The 18,917-nt window shown below is 43.4% G+C and overlaps 2 protein-coding genes across 2 annotated transcripts; both read right to left on the minus strand.

Moving 5' to 3' along the window:
- Positions 1–12,679: 12,679 nt before the first annotated feature.
- LOC107878895 (porphobilinogen deaminase, chloroplastic) lies at positions 12,680–16,130 on the minus strand. The gene is made up of 5 exons (XM_016726065.2): positions 15,853–16,130; positions 14,404–14,809; positions 13,613–13,819; positions 13,328–13,505; positions 12,680–13,192 (listed from the first exon to the last, which is right to left on the minus strand). Exons 1-5 carry the CDS (start codon positions 16,044–16,046, stop codon positions 13,080–13,082), a joined length of 1,098 nt encoding a protein of 365 aa, XP_016581551.2. The 5' UTR covers positions 16,047–16,130; the 3' UTR covers positions 12,680–13,079.
- A 693-nt stretch (positions 16,131–16,823) lies between these two features.
- On the minus strand, positions 16,824–18,874 carry LOC107877445 (transcription factor JUNGBRUNNEN 1). The gene is made up of 3 exons (XM_016724094.2): positions 18,448–18,874; positions 17,581–17,885; positions 16,824–17,371 (listed from the first exon to the last, which is right to left on the minus strand). Exons 1-3 carry the CDS (start codon positions 18,677–18,679, stop codon positions 16,937–16,939), a joined length of 972 nt encoding a protein of 323 aa, XP_016579580.2. The 5' UTR covers positions 18,680–18,874; the 3' UTR covers positions 16,824–16,936.
- Positions 18,875–18,917: the final 43 nt, after the last annotated feature.

The following is an 18,917-nucleotide window of genomic DNA, read 5'->3' on the forward strand; positions in this document are numbered from 1 at the left end:
ATGGCCACGAATATTGAAACGAACCATATTGAGATGATTCCCAATATTTCTGGTATACATCAGTCAATTTTTGGCCCACAACACTCCAGGACCCCGGGCCTTCCCCAAGAACCGCAGGCTATAACACTCAGATTTGGCCGAAAAATGCCTTTTTCGCATCGTTTCGCCTGTTTGTCCACCCAAATGGCCACGAATAGTGAAACGGACCACACTGGGATGATCCCCAACCTCCCTGGTATGCCCCGGTTGATTTTCGACAAACAGCGCGCCCGGACCCGAGGCCCACCCCTATAGCACACCAATTTGGCCCAAAAATGCCCCATCCGCGTTATTTCGCTCGTTTATCCACTCAAATAGCCACAAATATTAAAACAGACCATACTAAGACGATCTACAACCTCCCTGGCATGCCCTAATCAATTTTTAGCCCACAACACTCTTGGGCCCCGGGCTCACTATTGGAATCGTGGGTTATAGCACATCGATTTAGCCCCAAAAATGCCCTGTTCGCGCTATTTCGCCCATTTGCCCACCCAAATGGCTACGAATATTAAAATAGACTACACTGGGACGATCACCAACCTCCCTGACATGCCTCAGTCGATTTTTGGCCCAAGCACGTTTGAACCTCGGTCCCACCTCCAGAACCGTAGGGTATAACACACCGATTTGGCCCAAATATGCCCTGTTCACACCGCTTTGCCCGTTTGTCCACTAAAAATGGCCACGAATATTAAAATGAACCACACTAGGATGATTCTCAACTCCCCTGGCAAACCCCGATTGTTTTTTAGCCCACACCACACCTGGACCCCGGGCCCACCCCCAAAACCGTGGGATATAACATAATGATTTTGCCCAAAAATTCCCTGTTCAAACTGTATCGCCTGTTTGTCCACCCAAATGGCCACGAACCACACTGGGACAATTCCCAACCTCCCTGAAATGCCCCAGTCGATTTTTGACCCACAGCACGCATGGACCCCAGGCCCAGCCTTGGAACCGTAGGTTGTAGCACATTGATTTGGCCCAAAAATACCCCGTTCATGGTGTTACACTTGTTTGTCTACCCAAATGGCCACGAATATTGAAACAGACCACACTGGGACGATCCCCAACCTCCCTTGCATGCCTCGATCGATTTTTGGCCTACAGCATGCCCGGACACCCGGCAAACCCCTGGAACCATGGGTTATAACACTTCTATTTGGCCTAAAAACACCTCGTTCGAGTTGTTTTGCCGTTTATCCACCTAAATAGCCATAAATATCAAAATGAACCATATTGGGACGATCCAGAAACTCCTTGGCACGCTCCGGTCGATTTTTGGGCCACAGAACACCCGGACCCCAAGCCCACCCCCGGAATCGTGCGCTATAACAAATCGATTTAGCCTGAAAATGCCCCATTCACACTTTTTCGCCCATTTGTCTACCCAAATAGCCATGAATATCGAAACGGACCACACTAGGATGATCCCCAACCTCCCTGGCATGCCCAGGTCAATTTTATCCCCATAACATGCTTGTACCCTGGGCCCACCCCAGAATCGTGGGCTATAACACTTAGATTTAGCCCGAAAATGCTCCATTCGCACCGTTTTGGCTGTTTGTCCACCCCAATAGCCACAAATATTGAAACGGACCACACTAGAATGATCCCCAATCTCTGTGACATGCCTCGGTCGATTTTCATCTCACAGCACGCCCAAACCCCGGGCCCACCCCCAGAACTGTGGGCTATAGCATACCGATTTGGCCCGAAAATGCACTGTTCGCATCGTTTTGCCTTTCTGTCTTCCCAAATGCCAGGAATATTGATACGGACCAAACTGGGATAATCCCCAACCGCCCTGGCATGCCCCGATCAATTTTTGGCCCATACACGCCCGGGCCAACCCTCGAAACCATGGGCTATAGAACACCAATTTGGCCCGAAAATGCCCTGTTCGCATTGTTTCAACCTTTTGTCCACCCATATGGCTACGAATATTAAAACGAACCACACTACGATGATCCCCAAGTTCCCTGGCATGCCCAGATTAATTTTTGGCCCATAACACGCCTGCACCCCGGTCCCACCAAAAAAACCATGGGCTATAGCATACCAATTTATCCTTAAAATGCCTTATTTGCGCCATTTCGCCCGTTTGTCCACCCAAATAGCCACGAAAATTAAAACAGACCACACTGGGATGATCCCCAATCTCCCTGGCACGCCTCGCAGCACGCCCGAACACCCGGACCACCCCCAAAACCGTGGGATAAAACACATTAATTTTGCTAAAAAATGCCTTATTCATGCCGTTTCGCCCGTTTGTCTACCCAAAAGTCCACGAATATTAAAATGGACTGCACTAGGACGATGTCCAACCCCCTAGGTACGTCTCGGTCAATTTTTGGCCCATAGCACACCCAAATTTTGGGCCCACCCCCGGAATCGTGGGATATTGCACACCGATTTAGCCCAAAAATACCCCGTTCACGCCATTTCGCCCATTTGCCCACCCAAATGGCCATTAATATTAAAACGGACCATATTGAGATGATCCCCAACCTCCCTGGCACGCCCCGTTCAATTTTCAGCCACAGCATGCCCTAAATAATTTTTAGCCCACTACACGTTTGGACCTCGTACCCATCCCTAGAATCATGGGCTGTAGCACACCGATTTGCCTCGGAAATGCCTCGTTTATGCCGTTTTGCCCGTTTGTCCACTCAAATGGCCACAAATATTGAAACAGACAACACTGGGACGATCCCCAACCTCTCTGGCATGCCTCGATTTACTTTTGGCCTACAGCATGCCCGGACCCCAGGCTCACCCTCAGAACCATGGGCTATATCACATCGATTTGTCATAAAAATGCCCCGTTCGTGTTGTTTCGCCTGTTTACCACCCAATGGCCATGAATATTGAAACGAACCACACTGGGACAATCCATAACCTCCCTGGCACACCCCGATCGATTTTTAGCCCACAGCATGCCCGAACCCCAGGCCCACTGCCGAAATCGTGGGTAATAGCACACCGATTTAGCCTAAAAATGCCTTGTTCGTGTCATTTTGTCCGTTTGTCCATCCAAATGGTACAGATATTGAAACTTACCACAATGGTACGATCCCCAACCTCACTGGCATGCCCCAATCAATTTTTCGCCAATAAAATTTCCGCCCCGAGTCCATCCCTAAAATCGTGGGTTATAGCACACCGATTTGGCCTAAAAATGCCCCGTTCACGCCAATTCGCCCGTTTGTCTACCCAAATGGCCACGAATATTGAAACGAACTACATTAGGATGATTTCCAGCCTTTCTTGAATGCCTCGGATGATTTTTGGCCTACAGCAGGCCCGGACCCTGGGCACACCCCCGGAACCGTGGGCTATAGCACACCGATTTAGCCTGAAAATAACTTGTTCGAGCTATTTTGCCCGTTTGTCCAACCAAATAGCCACGAATATTAAAACAAACCACACTGGAACAATCCCCAACCTCCTCGGAATGCTCGAGTCAATTTTTAAGCCATAGCACGCCCGAACACCGAGCCCACCCTCTAAACCGTGGGGTATAACAAACCGATTTAGCCCAAAAATGCCCTATTTGCACTATTTTGCCCGTTTGTCCACCCAAATGGCCATGAATATTAAAACAGAACAAACTGGGATGATTCCCAACCTCCTTGAAATGCTCCGGTAGATTTTCAAGCCACAACACGCCCGGACACCGGACACCCTCTAAACCGTGGGCTATAACAAATTGATTTGGCCTAAAAATGTCCTGTTTGCACTGTTTTGCCCGTTTGTCCACCCAAATGGCCACGAATATTAAAACGGAACACACTGGGATGATCCCCAACCTCCCTGACACGCCTCAATCGATTTTCAGCCCACAGCCCACCCGGACCCACCCTAGAACATTAGACTATAGCACATTGATTTAGTCCAAAAATGCCTTGTTTGCATTATTTCGCCCATTTGTCCATCCAAATGGCCACGAAAATTAGAACGGACCATACTGAGACGATCCCCAACCTCCCTGCATGCCTCAGTAGATTTTTGGCCCACAACACGCTTGGACCCCGGGCCCACCCCTAGAACCGTGGGCTATAGCACATCGATTTGGTCTAAAAATGCCTCATTCACGCCGTTTCGCCCGTTTGTCCACCTAAATGGCCACAAATATTAAAACAGGCCACATTGGGATAATTACCAACCTCCCTGGCACGCCCCGGTCGATTATCGGCCTATAGCACACTAGGACCCCGAGCCCACCCCTAAAACCGTGGGATATAGCACACCGATTTAGCCCAAAAATTCCCCATTCGTGCCGTTTAACCAATTTGTCCACCCACTAGGATGATCTTAAACCTCTCTAGCACGCCCCAATCACTTTTCGACCCATAGCATGCCCAAATCCTGGGTCTACCCTCGGAACCGTGGGCTATAGCATATTGATTTTGCCCTAAAATGCCCCGTTCGCGCTGTTTCGCTCGTCTGTCCACCAAAATGGCTATGTATATTAAAATGGACCACATTGGGATGATCTCCAACCTCCTTGGCATGCCCTGTTTGATTTTCAATCACAGTACGCCCGGACCCCGATCCTAACCCCAAAACTGTAAGCTATTACTCACCGATTTGGCCAAAAAATGCCCTGTTCGCACTGTTTCGCCCATTTGTCCCTTCGAATGGGCACGAATATTAAAACGGACCACACTAGATAGATCCCCAACCTTCCTGGCATGCCCCGGTCGACTTTAGGCCCACAGCATACCCGGACCCTGGGCCCACCCCCAGAGTTATTGGCTATAGGACATCGATTTGACCCAAAAATGCCCCGTTTGCTCCGTTATGCCCGTTTGTCCACCCAAAAGGCCACAAAATTAAAACTAACAACACTGGGACTATCCCCAACCTCTCTGGCATGCCCCGGTCGATTTTTGACCCACAGATCGCCTAGACCTCGGGCCCATCCCCAAAGCTGTGGCTATAGCATACCAATTTGGCCTAAAAATGCCTCATTCGCGCCATCTGTCCACCCAAATGGCCACGAGTATTGAAAAAGACAACACTGAGATGATCCCTAACCTCCCTGGCATGCATCAGTCGATTTTTAGCCCACAACACGCCCGGACCCCAGGCCTTCCCCAGGAATCGTAGGCTATAACACTCAAATTTGGCCCGAAAATGCCTTGTTCGCATCGTTTCGCCCATTTGTCCACCCAAATGTCCACGAATAGTGAAATGGACCATACTGGGATGATCCCCAACCTCCCTGGCATGCCCCAGTCAATTTTCGACAAACAGCGCGCCCGGACCCCGGGCTCACTCCCTAAATTGTAGGCTATAACACACCAATTTGGCTCAAAAATACCCCATTTGCATTATTTCGCCCGTTTATCCACTTAAATGGCCACGAATATTAAAACAAACCACTCTAGGATGATCCACAACCTCTCTGGCATGCCCCGATCTATTTTTAGCCTACAGCACGCTCGAGCCCCGAGCCCACCATTGGAATTGTGGGTTATATCACACCGATTTGGGCCCAAAAATGCCCTATTCGCATTATTTTGCCTGTTTGCCCACCCAAATGGCCACGAATATTAAAACGGACTACACTGTGACGATCGCCAACCTCCCTGGCATGCCTCAGTCAATTTTTGGCCCACAGCATATTCGAACCCCAGGCCCACCCCCAGAACCGTAGGCAATAGCACACCGATTTGGCCCGAAAATGCCCCGTTCACACCGTTTTTCCTGTTTGTCCACTAAAAAGGGCCACGAATATTAAAATGGACCACACTGGGATAATCTTCAACCGCCCTGGCATACCCCGATTGTTTTTCAGCCCACACCACGCCGGAACCCCGGGCCCCACCCCAAAACCATGGGCTATAGCACAACGATTTTGCCCAAAATTGTCTTGTTCACAATGTGTCGCCTGTTTGTCCACCCAAATGGCCACGAATATTGAAATGAACCACACTGGGACGATCCCCAACCACCCTGGAATGCCCCAGTCAATTTTTGGCCCACAACACTCATGGACCCTAGGCCCACCCCCGAAATTGTGAGCTATATCACATCAATTTGGCCCAAAAATACCCAGTTCATGGCGTTACGCCTCTTTGTCTACCCAAATGGCCACAAATATTGAAACGGATCACACTGGGACGATCTCCAACCTCCCTTGCAAGCCTCGATCGATTTTCGGCCGACAGCACGCTCGGACCCCCGGCACACCCTAGGAACCATGGGCTATAGCACACCGATTTGGCCTGAAAACACTATATTTGAGCCGTTTTGTCAGTTTGTCCACCCATATGGGTATGAATATTGAAACGAACCACACTGGGATGATCCCCAAGTTCCCTGGCATGCCCAGATCAATTTTTGGCCCACAACACTCCTAAACCCCAAGCCCACCCCCAAAACCATGGGATATAGCATACCAATTTGTCCTTAAAATGCCTCGTTCGAACCGTTTCGCCCGTTTGTCCATCCAAATAGCCACGAATATTGAAACGGACCACACTGGGATGATCTCAACCTAGCTGGTATGCCCCGATCAATTATCGGCCCACAGCACACCCGAACCCCAGGCCCACCCTGTAACACCCCGTACTTAATTACGTGCATTAGCCATTGTTATATGTGTTGGAGTATATGTATTGATCCTAAGTTAGGTATATATGAGTTTAAGTATGAGTATTGATTATTTTGAGATGGTTTCAAGTGTATAGTTTGATTATATGTGTATAGGAATCGACCTTATTTATACCGGAATTTGCCCGTCGATGGTTCCATACGAAGGTTATTGAATAAGCTTTCCAACGATATAAAGATTTCCAAAAATGGATAAGTTTCGGATATAATCGAGTACGTTCGAAACTATAAAACGGTGGCCGGGATGTTGTGAACAGTAAATGTGCAGGAAAATTTCCTGCACACAAACTACTGAGGCCTGCCAGTTTTTTGGGTCAACTTTGAACGATCATAACTCCCTCAATATAATGAACTGGGAGAGATACCACATATCAAAAGAAATATCTTTGAGTCTTCTTTCCAATGCAATTGGTTTCATCCAAATCCAACATCTGAGTAAGGAGTTATACTCGTTTTACTTCAGCCTCTCAAAACAGATTTTTAGGGTCAACTTCAAATGATCATAACTCCTTGTACAGGACGAACTGGGTGGCCTACTTTATATGAAATGAAAGTAATTTGAATTATCTTTCCAACGATACTAATTTAACCCAAATCCGATATCGTAGCAAAGAGTTATGGCCGATTTACTTTAGCCTATCAAAACAGTCCACCATGGACAGATTCGGATTTACTTAAATTTTTAAGGGCAATATGGTCATTTTCCATCACCTCATGGACGAAAATTGGTCATTATATACATATAATTAGTCTCATATCCATCAATTATCATCAAATTATTGAAAATAAGAAACCCTAGCCTAATTTCAACTCCAAATATCTTGTGATTCAACCGTAGAAAATCCAAATTGATTCCGTAGTTGTGTTCACCATCTCAAGGGCTTCGAAAAGCACCCCTTATTTGTGCCAACAGGACTTCGAAATCAAAAGGGCCATTTTATGGTAAGGATGTAAATTATGTTGGTGTTATTTATATGGATATGTATATATATATATGCATGTGAGCATAAGAAGTATGTTATTTGATTGTTGTTGAAAGATGATTGGGAAATGATGTTGGATTATGTTGAATTGTGAAGGAATTTGGTATGATGATGTGGTATTGATGATGTGGTATTGAAATGATGATTATATATATATATATACACATAAACCTATTGTTCAAGTTGGTTTTTGGAATGTTTTGCAAATATTGGTAGTATGGAATTATGGAAGAGAATTGTGGTGTTGGGTTCGTAATACTAGATGCCAAACATTTGATTGTAGATAAGTGATTTGTAAAGGCGGAAAATTGTGTTGAATTGGTATCTGAATCTACAACGAGGTATGTAAAGCATACTCTAACAATGTTCTTTGGCATGACAACACCAATGTTCCATCAAGTAAGATTCCGAGGTTGTCCTAAAACATGTATTGTTCTACGTTACCAACGAAGTTGTTTCCATCCTATAAAGTGTCAAGATGTTCATTGATATACCAAAAGGCTCTTATTTCATTGTTGTGATATTGATGATTCTGAAACACATTGTTGATGTACCAATGAGTATTTATTACATCGTTATTGTATAGAAGGTCTATTACTTGGTTCCTATTGATGTATCATTGTTTCAAAGTATAAAAAAATGTGGTGGCGACCGAAATAACAATCTCAAAGATTAATTGAACTAAGTGATGGGAGTTCTCTCTTATCGGGTGGTATCCCAGGGGCATAAGCCTAGCATGGGTCGATCCCTATTTATGTGTTTATGGGTGGTATCCCAGGGGCATAAGCCTAGCATGGGTCGATCCCAGTTGATATGTACTGGAGGCAGCCTAATGGTCACAGTACAGTACAGTAATGATTACAAAGACGATAAGAACGAAGGTAAAGTGATTGAACAAATACAATGTACATGTTGTCACAAGTTCTAGTAAGTGTGGTCCACTCCTATTACGACTTATTCACTTGTTTCTGATTTCTATTGAGCTCCTATATCATATGTGATTATTTACAGCTTTACATACTCAGTACATATTTCGTACTGACGTCCCTCACGGGGGACCTGCATTTCATGCTGCAGGCACAGGTACCTCAGCTCATACACCGCACAAGTAGGAGCCAGGTCATACAGCTATTGTTGGTGAGCTCCAGTTTGCTTCGGAGCTTTCCGAGTCGGTTCCTTATGTTTTGTTATTGTACATGAGTCATGTGTGGGCGGGGGTTTGTCCCGACCCTAGTTATGTCATGTATATCCTAGAGGCTTTGTAGACATAAGGAAGGGTAAAGCCATGGAAGTTTATATAGTGATGTTATATCTGTATATGTGGTGGCCCCGACGGCCAAGTATTATATATATATATATATTTGCGCGTGTTGTGCTGATACAGGTAATTAGATCCTTCTATATGCAACGAAGTGCTGTCCAATTTTTGGTGACATGTAAGTGAAAGTATAGGTATTTGAACGGGTTCTCCCGGGCTTTCTCGGCTTCGGGTGCCAGTCCGATCCGATGGGATTTTGGGGCGTGACACACCCCCAGAACCGTGCGATAAACACACTGATTTTGCCCAAAAATACCCCGTTCGTGCCGTTTCACCCGTTTGTCCACCCAAAAGTCCACGAATATTGAAACAGACTGCACTGGGATGATCTCCAACCTCCTAGGTACGTCTCGGTCAATTTTGGTCCACATCACACTCGAATTCCCGGCCCAACCCTGGAACCGTGGGCTATTGCACACCGATTTGGCCTGAAAATGCTCTGTTCGTGCCGTTTCTCCCGCTTGTCCACCCAAATGGCCATTAATATTAAAACGAACCATATTGGGATGATCCCCAACCTCCCTGGCATGCCCCATTCAATTTTCAGCCACAGCACACTCGAATCGCGGACCCACCCCTAGCACTGTGGGTTATTGCTCACCGATTTTGCCATAAAATACCCCATTTACACCATTTCGCCCATTTATCCATCCAAATGGCCATAAATATTGAAACGGACCACATTGGGATGATCCCCACCCTCCCTGGCACGCTCCGACCGATTTTCAGCCCACAGCACGCCCGGACCTCGAGCCCACTCCCGGAACTGTGGGCTATTGCACACCGATTTAGCGCGAAAATGCCCCATTTATGCCGTTTCGCCTGTTTGTCCACCCAAATGGCCATGAATATTTTAACGAACCATACTGGGATGATCTTTTACCTCTCTGGCACACCCCAGTCGATTTTTGGCCCATATCACGCCTGGACCCTGGGTCCACCCCCGAAATCATGGGCTATAGCAAACCAATTTGGCCTGAAAAAGCATCATTCGTGCCGCTTAGCTCGTTTGTCCACCCAAATGGCCACAAATATTAAAACGGACCACACTAGGACGATCCCCAACCTCCCTGGCATGCCCAAATCAATTTTTTGCCCAAAATACGCCTGGGCCCCAGGCTATAGCATACCGATTTGTCCCAAAAATGGTCCATTTGCATTGTTTCGACCGTTTATCCACCCAAATGGCCACGAATATTGAAACAAACCACACGGGAATAATTCTTAACCTCCCTGGCGTGCCCCGATCTATTTTCAGCCTACAGTATGCCGGACCCTAGGCCCACCCCCGGAATTATGGGCTATAGCACACTGATTTAGCCCAAAAATACCCCGTTCGTGCTGTTTCGCCCGTTTGTCCACCCAAATAGCCACTGATATTGAAACGAACCATACTGGGATGATTCCCAATATCCCTGGAACGCCTCGGTCGATTTTTTGCTTACAACACGCCTGGACCCCGAGCCCACCCACAGAACCATGGGCTATAGCACACCGATTTGGCCCAAAAATACCTCGTTTGCATCATTTCGCCCATTTATCTACCCAAATGGCCACGAATATTAAAACGAACCACATGGAAATGATCCCCAATCTCCCTGGCATGCCCCGGTCAATTTTCAGCCTACAGCACACCCGGTCCCTGTGCCCACCCCTGGAATTATGGGCTATTGCACACCAATTTGGCCTGAAAATGCTCCGTTCGCATAGTTTCACCCATTTGTCCACCCAAATGGCCACGAATATTGAAACGGACCACACTGGGATAATCCCCAACCTCCCTGGCATGCCCCAGTCAATTTTTTGCCCACAGCACGCCCGAACTTTAGGCCCACCCCCGGAATCGTAGGCTATAGCACACCAATTTATCCTAATAATGCCCCATTCGCGCCGTTTCGTTCGTTTGTCCACCCAAATGGACACAAATATTAAAACGGACCATGCTGGCACGATCCCCAACCTCCCTGGCATGCCCCGATCGATTTTTGGCCCACAGCACGCCTAGAACCTGGGCCCACCCTAGAACCGTCGGCTATAGCACACCGATTTAGCCTAAAAATGCCTCGTTAGCTCCGTTTTACTTTTTTGTCCACCTAAATGGCCACAAATATTGAAACGGACCATACTGGGATGATCCCCAACCTCCCCGGCATGCCCCAATCGATTTTTTGCCCACAACACGCCTCAACCCAGGCCCATCCCCATAATCGTGGGCTATAGCACATCGATTTGGACCAAAAATGCCTCGTTCGCATCGTTTCACCCGTTTGTCCACCCAAATGGCTACGAATATTGAAACGGAACACACTGGGATGATCCCCAACCCCCTGGCACGCCTCGGTCGATTTTTGGCTCACAGCACGCCTGGACCCCCGGCCCACCCCCGAAACTGTTGGTTATAGCATACCGATTTGGCCCAAAAATTCCCCGTTCGTGCTGTTTCGCTCGTTTGTCCACCCAAATGGCTACGAATATGAAACGGACTACACTGGGACGATCCCCAACCTCCCTGGCACGCCCCGATCGATTTTTGGTCCAAACATGCCTGGACCTCGGGCCCACCCCTAGAATCATGGGCAATAGCATGCCAATTTGGCCTAAAAATGCTCCGTTCGCATTGTTTCGCCCGTTTGTCCACCCAAATGGCCACAAATATTGAAACGGACCACATTGGGATGATCCCCAATCTCCCTGGCATGCCCCAATCAATTTTTGTCCCACAGCACGCCCGAACCCTGGGCCCACCCTCTGAACAGTGGGCTATAGTACATCGATTTGGCCTAAAAATGCCTCTTTCTCGCCGTTTCGCCCGTTTGTCCACCCAAATGACCATGAATATTGAAACAGACCACACTGGGAAGATTCCCAACCTCTCTGGCACGCTCCGATCAATTTTTGGCCCACAACACCCCCGAACCCTGGGCCCACTCTCGAAACCGTAGGCTATAACGCACCGATTTGGCCCGAAAATGCCTGGTTCGCGCCGTTTTGCCCGTTTGTCCACCCAAATGGCCACGAATATTGAAACGAACCATACTAGGACGATCCCCAACCTCCCTGGAACGCTTTGATCGATTTTCGTCTCACGGAATGCCCGGCCCCCGGGCCCTCCCCCGAAACCGTGAGCTATAGCAAATCAATTTGGCCCAAAAATGCCCCAATGGTCAAATGGCCACAAATATTGAGACGGACCACATTGAGACGATCCCCAACCTCCCTAGCAGGCCTCGGTCGATTTTTGGCCCACAACACGCCCGAACCCTGAGCCCACCCCCGGATTCTTTTTAACATATTGTGTAATGGTTAAGAGAATGAATAAAAACAAACCTAATTTGAACATAGTTAAAAATTGAGTTATGATTAATATTTGGCTTAACGGTGTAAGTTCACTTCTAATCAAGACTCTTCATTACCCTTACTGTCCATTTTGAAAGCCAATGTGTTCCACTTATTGAACAACGTTTTATGATCAGTCGGTGCGCCTGATGTCAAAGACATCCTTACGGGTGATCTCGTGGTTCTTACAGAGCAGATGATTAGGTCAGTTCATGATTTATTTATTTTTCTCTTTTAGTCGCATTTCACTCGAAGGGTTGAATGGAAATAGTGCGTTAAGCTGTTCAGTGTCAAAGATCGCAGACAAGGGAACACTTTCTTATTCCTAATAGTGAGAAAAAAGTTTGATCCAAAAGTTGAAAAACAAAGGCAATGATGGAATGCTGCAATCCACTTTAACAGAATATTTCAATTTGTACAAATCCGTTGCATAAATCAAGCCAATGCAAAATCCACATGAAGCAGAATCTGCCGGTGCAACTTTTCATACAAATCTGCAATTACTCACCATTTCTCGGATACATTGAAGGAAAACAATCAGCTAAATACTTCAAATTGACATGGAAATGTTACACTAATATACAAAGAACTCGACTGCTACCCTAATATATAAAGTACTCAAATTCCATTGCCGATACAGTACAACGATAAGTGAACTCATAATCCTATCGTCGAGGTGAAATATCAAATTCCGATCTCTCTCCCTGTTATTACTTATTAGAGACATCTCTGCACTCATAGGCAGAGGTCTACGATAATAGCATAAGCTTTATTCAGTTGCCAAAAAATCCTGGACCGGCTTTTGAGAGTAATTCTTTGCCAGCATCTTCACCCATCCGTATCATGGCTTCAAATGTATAGGGGCCTTTTCTAGAGGTTTCAATAACTGAAATTGAAGGAGACGAAAAAGATTATACAACAAATAAACATAAAATAGTAGGTAACCAGAAAAGAAATATTTTTGCAACATTCACACCCACTATCACTTTACAAACATGGCTCAAGTAAGAGTTATGTTTACCGCGAGTTCCATCTGGAGAGGCGACTAATCCTTTGAAAATACAATCTCCATCTTCACCTCGACTGGCATAGCCAGCAATTGGGGTGCGACAAGACCCATCCAAGGTTGTCAAAAATGCTCTCTCACAAGCGACTGCTAATCTGGTTTCCTCATGATTTAACGCGGCAATGTAATTGGCCTATAATATCATCCGTTAACTAAGAGTGAAACAAAGCTCTCAAAAGAGGAGAAATGAACAATGGTGGAGCACGAAAAATTTATGTAACAGCTGAGAGAGCTAAATACCATTGTCTCGTCATCACTTCTGCAGGCAATACCAATGGCTCCTTGAGCAACAGCTGGTAGCATATCCTCTATAGGAAGGATCGCTGATATATTTTCTGTCATATTAAGACGCTTAAGCCCTGCCAGTGCCAACAATGTAGCTTGAACTACCCCCTCATTCAGTTTCTTCAACCTTGTTTGAACATTGCCTCTAAAATTCTCCAGCACCTATTAACAGAAATTGACATAAAGTAATTAGCATGGCTTCCAAACTAAATAAAAGTAAACAGAAACACTTGTTAGATTGGCTGCACAAGCTAAATAAGATAATTTAGGTTAGAAGCAACCAAAATAAAAACTTCACTACAAATTCTGCTTCATCTAAAAGAAATTCAGAGATAGAAAACTTAAGCTTCACATTTGCCTTATTAAGAAAACAATTCCTGCTCCTGGAACATTTCCATTGCTATGTAACATATCCTACCAATTATTTGAGTACGCGGAATTTCTTTTATTATTTTGGCTCATTTTCAACATTATTCCTAATTGTTGTAAACAATCTCCAAGTAATGCATAAGTAACCTATTAAAATTCTATTCTTTTGATAAAGAATTTAATTTTCTGTTTTTCAACTTCATGGAAGACATACATATACAAACAGAATACATGAAACAGTGATTCAAATAAATTATGGTTGCAGCTTGATGGGAAACTTTACGGTGACTATTAGTTCATGTTGTTTCTATATCAACACACACTCAGAAACTGGTTGGTTTTCTTCAGAGACTATGATGGATATGCAATAAACTTACATTGAGTGAGGGATAGCGGTGGAGAATCTGGGACTTCCTCCTCAGTGAAGCAGTCCCAATTGTGCTTCCTGATGGAAGTTCAGCCAGGGAACCTGCAGTTAAGGAAATGAATGCATCCCTCACATCTTCACGTGGAAGGTTGCACGGTAAGATTGTCTTCTCTGGCAGATATGTGGGCACATCTTTCATTGAGTGGACAGCAATATCAATATCACCATTGATGAGAGCTTCATCTATTTCTTTTGTAAACAACCCTTTCCCACCAATGTCTGCAAGAGGCTGATTTAATATCTTATCACCTGTGGTTTTTATTATTACTATTTCAATGGCTCCCTCTTCAGCCAGGTCAGGATAAGAGGCTATTAGCTTTGCTCGAGTCTCATAAGCTTGGGCAAGAGCTAGGGGGCTGTCCTACACAAGTAATTGCATATGTAATCCATAAGAGAATAATTTTAGCAAAATCACTACATAGATATATGAGTCAATTTTTATCATCCCACCAACTCACACAAAGGAGAAAGAACAAAGAGTTAATCCAAAGTGATATTGAAACTCATCCCTTATACATTACATGGTTGTTAGCAAATAGGTTCACGGAATAAGGGAAGTAAGCACAATAGATTTTTGTCCATCGAAACAAATTCAGATTGGCTAGGAAATATATGCCAGGGGGTATGCTCCAAGAACAAAAAGGTATATCTAATACTAACATTAGTAAATTTCTAATATGCAAGCACAAAGAGGAGTCAAGCATACAAGATTGTATTTTTGATTTTCCCATATGCCAGATCCGCTTGAAAAGCTTACATTTTGACTAACGCTAGTACATATCATAACTAAATTACAACACGTTGTCAACAAAAGCATAAACATGAGCATTAACAAAAGTGGAAACAAGCTGGGATGATAAAGCTTATCCGAAATAGGATTATATGTCTACTCTTCAAAAATGCCAACGGGTGCGTGTCAGTGTCAGATCCTTCACGACCAACTATGGGGCCATTACCCCCACACTTTCATTTCTGATTACTAAATGTGGTGACACTATTGAACTAAATGACACCTCAGTGAACAATTTGGTTATATACACTCTCAATGTCACTGATAATTACTCCCCCTACGTTCACTTTTTACTTGTCCACTACACTAAAACTACATTTTCACATTTACTTATCGCTTTGGCCTATCAAGAGAGAAAAACATATCTTTCCATGTTTTATCATAAAAATTAGCTAATTAATCACAAATCAATTCTCAAGATCTAATACTCAAAATCAATTAACATGGGCATTATGGCAAAAATACATAGATCAATCAAAGGTAAAAGCAGCAATCTTTTTTAAATCCAATTATTTTTCAGTTTAAAGACTGTAACTTTTAAAGCTGAACTGAACCCAATTTAAGGCATTCTAGTATACAAATAGAATTGGGTAATAAAACTGACAGTACCTTCCACGTGTGCCAACTCTGATAACGGCAACCTTAGTTTGACCTTGTTGTTCTACAGCAACGGAAGCCCTTGTGACGTGGACACGCCGGCGTTGAACTGAAACTGAAGATTTCCGACACGGAGAGGAAAAACCAATTGATAAATGAGCAGACGAGCTCAGATTTGAAGCATTCAGTGTAACAAATTTCTCCATTGGTACTGTGTTTGGATTTTGAGTTCTTGTTATTTATTGTTGTTGTTCTGTCCAACTTATCTTCAAAGTCATCCAAACTATGTTAGCTGTTCAAATATCTTAAAAAGCGGCTTTGGGCCCCGCTTACCGTCTATTTGTCCACTAACTTGTTGCCACGTCACTTTCTCACCTTACACCTTAACCGAATCCCACCTTTTTCTTTCTTTTAAAGGAAAATAAAAATGTTTTTTTAATAAAGAAATGCAAATAAGGTCGAATAGTTAACTAGTTAGAATTAAGGTGAGCTTTTTTGTTATAAACTAACTTTAAGATTTAAAAAGAGGTTTTGGACTAAATGTGCTTAGTTTTGATAAATTTAAAGGATCTGATATGCATAAAAGACAAATGTATATTTATAAGACAATTTGAATCAACTCTCAAACTTGATAATTTAGGGTATATTCTAGTATTATTTCACATTTAGAGTTATATTTTGTGGAAAAATTAGTCACATGATATGAGTGATTTTATTGGTGTAAAACAAATAAAAATAATTTTATTGAATCATTTCTATAAATCTTATGACCATTCAAATTGTAGTTTAATAATTTTAGTGAAATCAATTAAAAGTTGAACGGCAACATGTGTAAATTTAAAGAATTTTCTATAAAAATTATTCGGTTGGATTCGTTGTTTTCACGGAATATATTTAGTTCAAGAAGTTAGATAGACCGTTATGTAGATTAATTCTTCTAAAATTGACGAAGGAGTGGCCATATTTGACAAACTAGTAGAAGTACTCGATCAAGCTACATATGTATCATCTTGTTATTTCAGTTTACAAAATCATATATGCCGTAATAAAGGTATATATGTCACATATATGGAGAAACAAGATGAGAAGGATAAAATCAAAAGCGATCGAGCTCTAAAATAGATCTAAGCTCATCCCAATAATCTCCATTCTTTAACCACTCGTTCATGTCTTGACCAAAGCTCGATGAAGGTGTTTGATGAGTATACACTGATGATGAGCTCATGAGTTGCCCCATAATCAGCTGCTGGTTACAGTAATTGTTATTTGATATGTCTTGATCATGAACATGACCGCTAATAAAGGGTTTGGTTTCATGAGTAATAGTACTGTTATTGTTGTGCATGACGATAGCAGCTGGAGCAGCAAAGCTTATTACATAATTATCTGATGAAGAATCTGTGCTGCATGTTTGTGAACTTGTGTCGACTACTGGGCTTCGCTTTGCTGCTGCTGATCCTCTCCATTCTGCAGGCAGGCACTTCTTATCTGAACCGTTTCCCTTAAAGATTCTGCAGAGGGTCCAAACTTCCTACAAACACCAAACGTACATTTCATCAGAAAAATAGCTTTAAATCTAAATTCAGATTTGTGTGTGACATAATATAACTAAAACTGTTTCTAGTGGTTATACAGTACAATACAATACGATATTAGAGCAGGCAAAAACTCAACACACACGAGATTCTTTTACTTTTGCACGAGCTAAACATGTAAGACTCTATGGATTAATATACTTACAGCTTCTTGAGCAATGCTTTTAGCTTGAATGTGTTTAGTGGATTTGTCATTTTCGGCAGGGAGTCGAAACTCGTGCATCATCCAATCAGTTTTCGTGCCTTTTCCTGCACTGCCTCGGTAGTAAACTAATGACTTCTTGAGGCCAATGCATTCATGACAAGCAGTAGAACTATAAATAGGTCTATCAATGCCAGTAGCCTTCCAGAATCCAGAACCAGTCACCCTGTTAGGTCTAATACTGTTCCTGTATTTTCTCCCTCTTTTGCAATAGTAGTACCATTCCTTTTCTCCCATGTTGCTTGACTCTACACCAAAATTGACAACACATCAAAAGAGTACGATTTTATGCGTAGAGTGCAGGCCGCAGGAGCTAGAGTTTTAGCTACGAGTGAAGAAGAGTTCAACAGTTTTGGTCAAATTTATGTATAATTGTGTTGAGAAAATCTCTTAATATGCCTTGTTTGATTATTCATAACGCATAAACTTAAAATTCTAAATCCCTAGAATAACATGGCCGTATTTTCTGGGATTGGATCTGCAATCCTAATTCTACCTTCTTCTTTTGCTTTTTCCCCTTATTTGTACTTTAAAGACAGCTATATGTGGGAGTATTCAAATTAGAGGCTTTAGGGTTACTATATACTAGTATAACTAATCTGAACTTCTACATGAAAACATCAAAATTAGAGGTTCTAGCTAGATATGATGATTGATGTACATATATATTTGACTAGTATATTTCATATAAGATATATAAAGCCTTTAAAATATAGATTAAGCATGTGTGATTAAGGATAGATATGGATTAAGTATACTCATATTTAGTAGGTAGAGAGAGTCAAAGTAAGTAGCTAGATAGATACATACTGGGAAGATCCCAAGGTTCATATTTGTAGATGTCAATCTGTTTGATGAGTTCAATATTGATAGGCCTTTTCTCAACTTTCCTCCTTAGATAAAACCCTACTAGTTCTTCATCTGTTGGATGAAATCTGAAACCTGGAAGTGCCATGTCCTCCACCTCCTCATGATCATCCTCTTCCCTTGTGTAACATTTACTTGTAACTTTGTTGTTGCTCAGGTTATTCTCCACTTCCATAGTTTTTTTTTCACCTTAACTATATACCAACTTCAGCTATATTGATCTTTATTTATTCTTCTTGCTGATGAGTAGTTAGCTCAGTAGAAGCTTTGATATTTATATATTTATAAAAAAAAAAAAAGGTGATGTGGATCACTAATCAGGAGGCTTTCTAGACTAGACTTGGGTCAAGTCATCATTTTTATTGGCTTTTTTGTTTGAGGGACCAAATGATACTATATATATACACACACTT

This window comes from Capsicum annuum, chromosome 7 (genome assembly GCF_002878395.1).
Source record: "Capsicum annuum cultivar UCD-10X-F1 chromosome 7, UCD10Xv1.1, whole genome shotgun sequence".
NCBI classification, from domain to species: domain Eukaryota; kingdom Viridiplantae; phylum Streptophyta; class Magnoliopsida; order Solanales; family Solanaceae; genus Capsicum; species Capsicum annuum.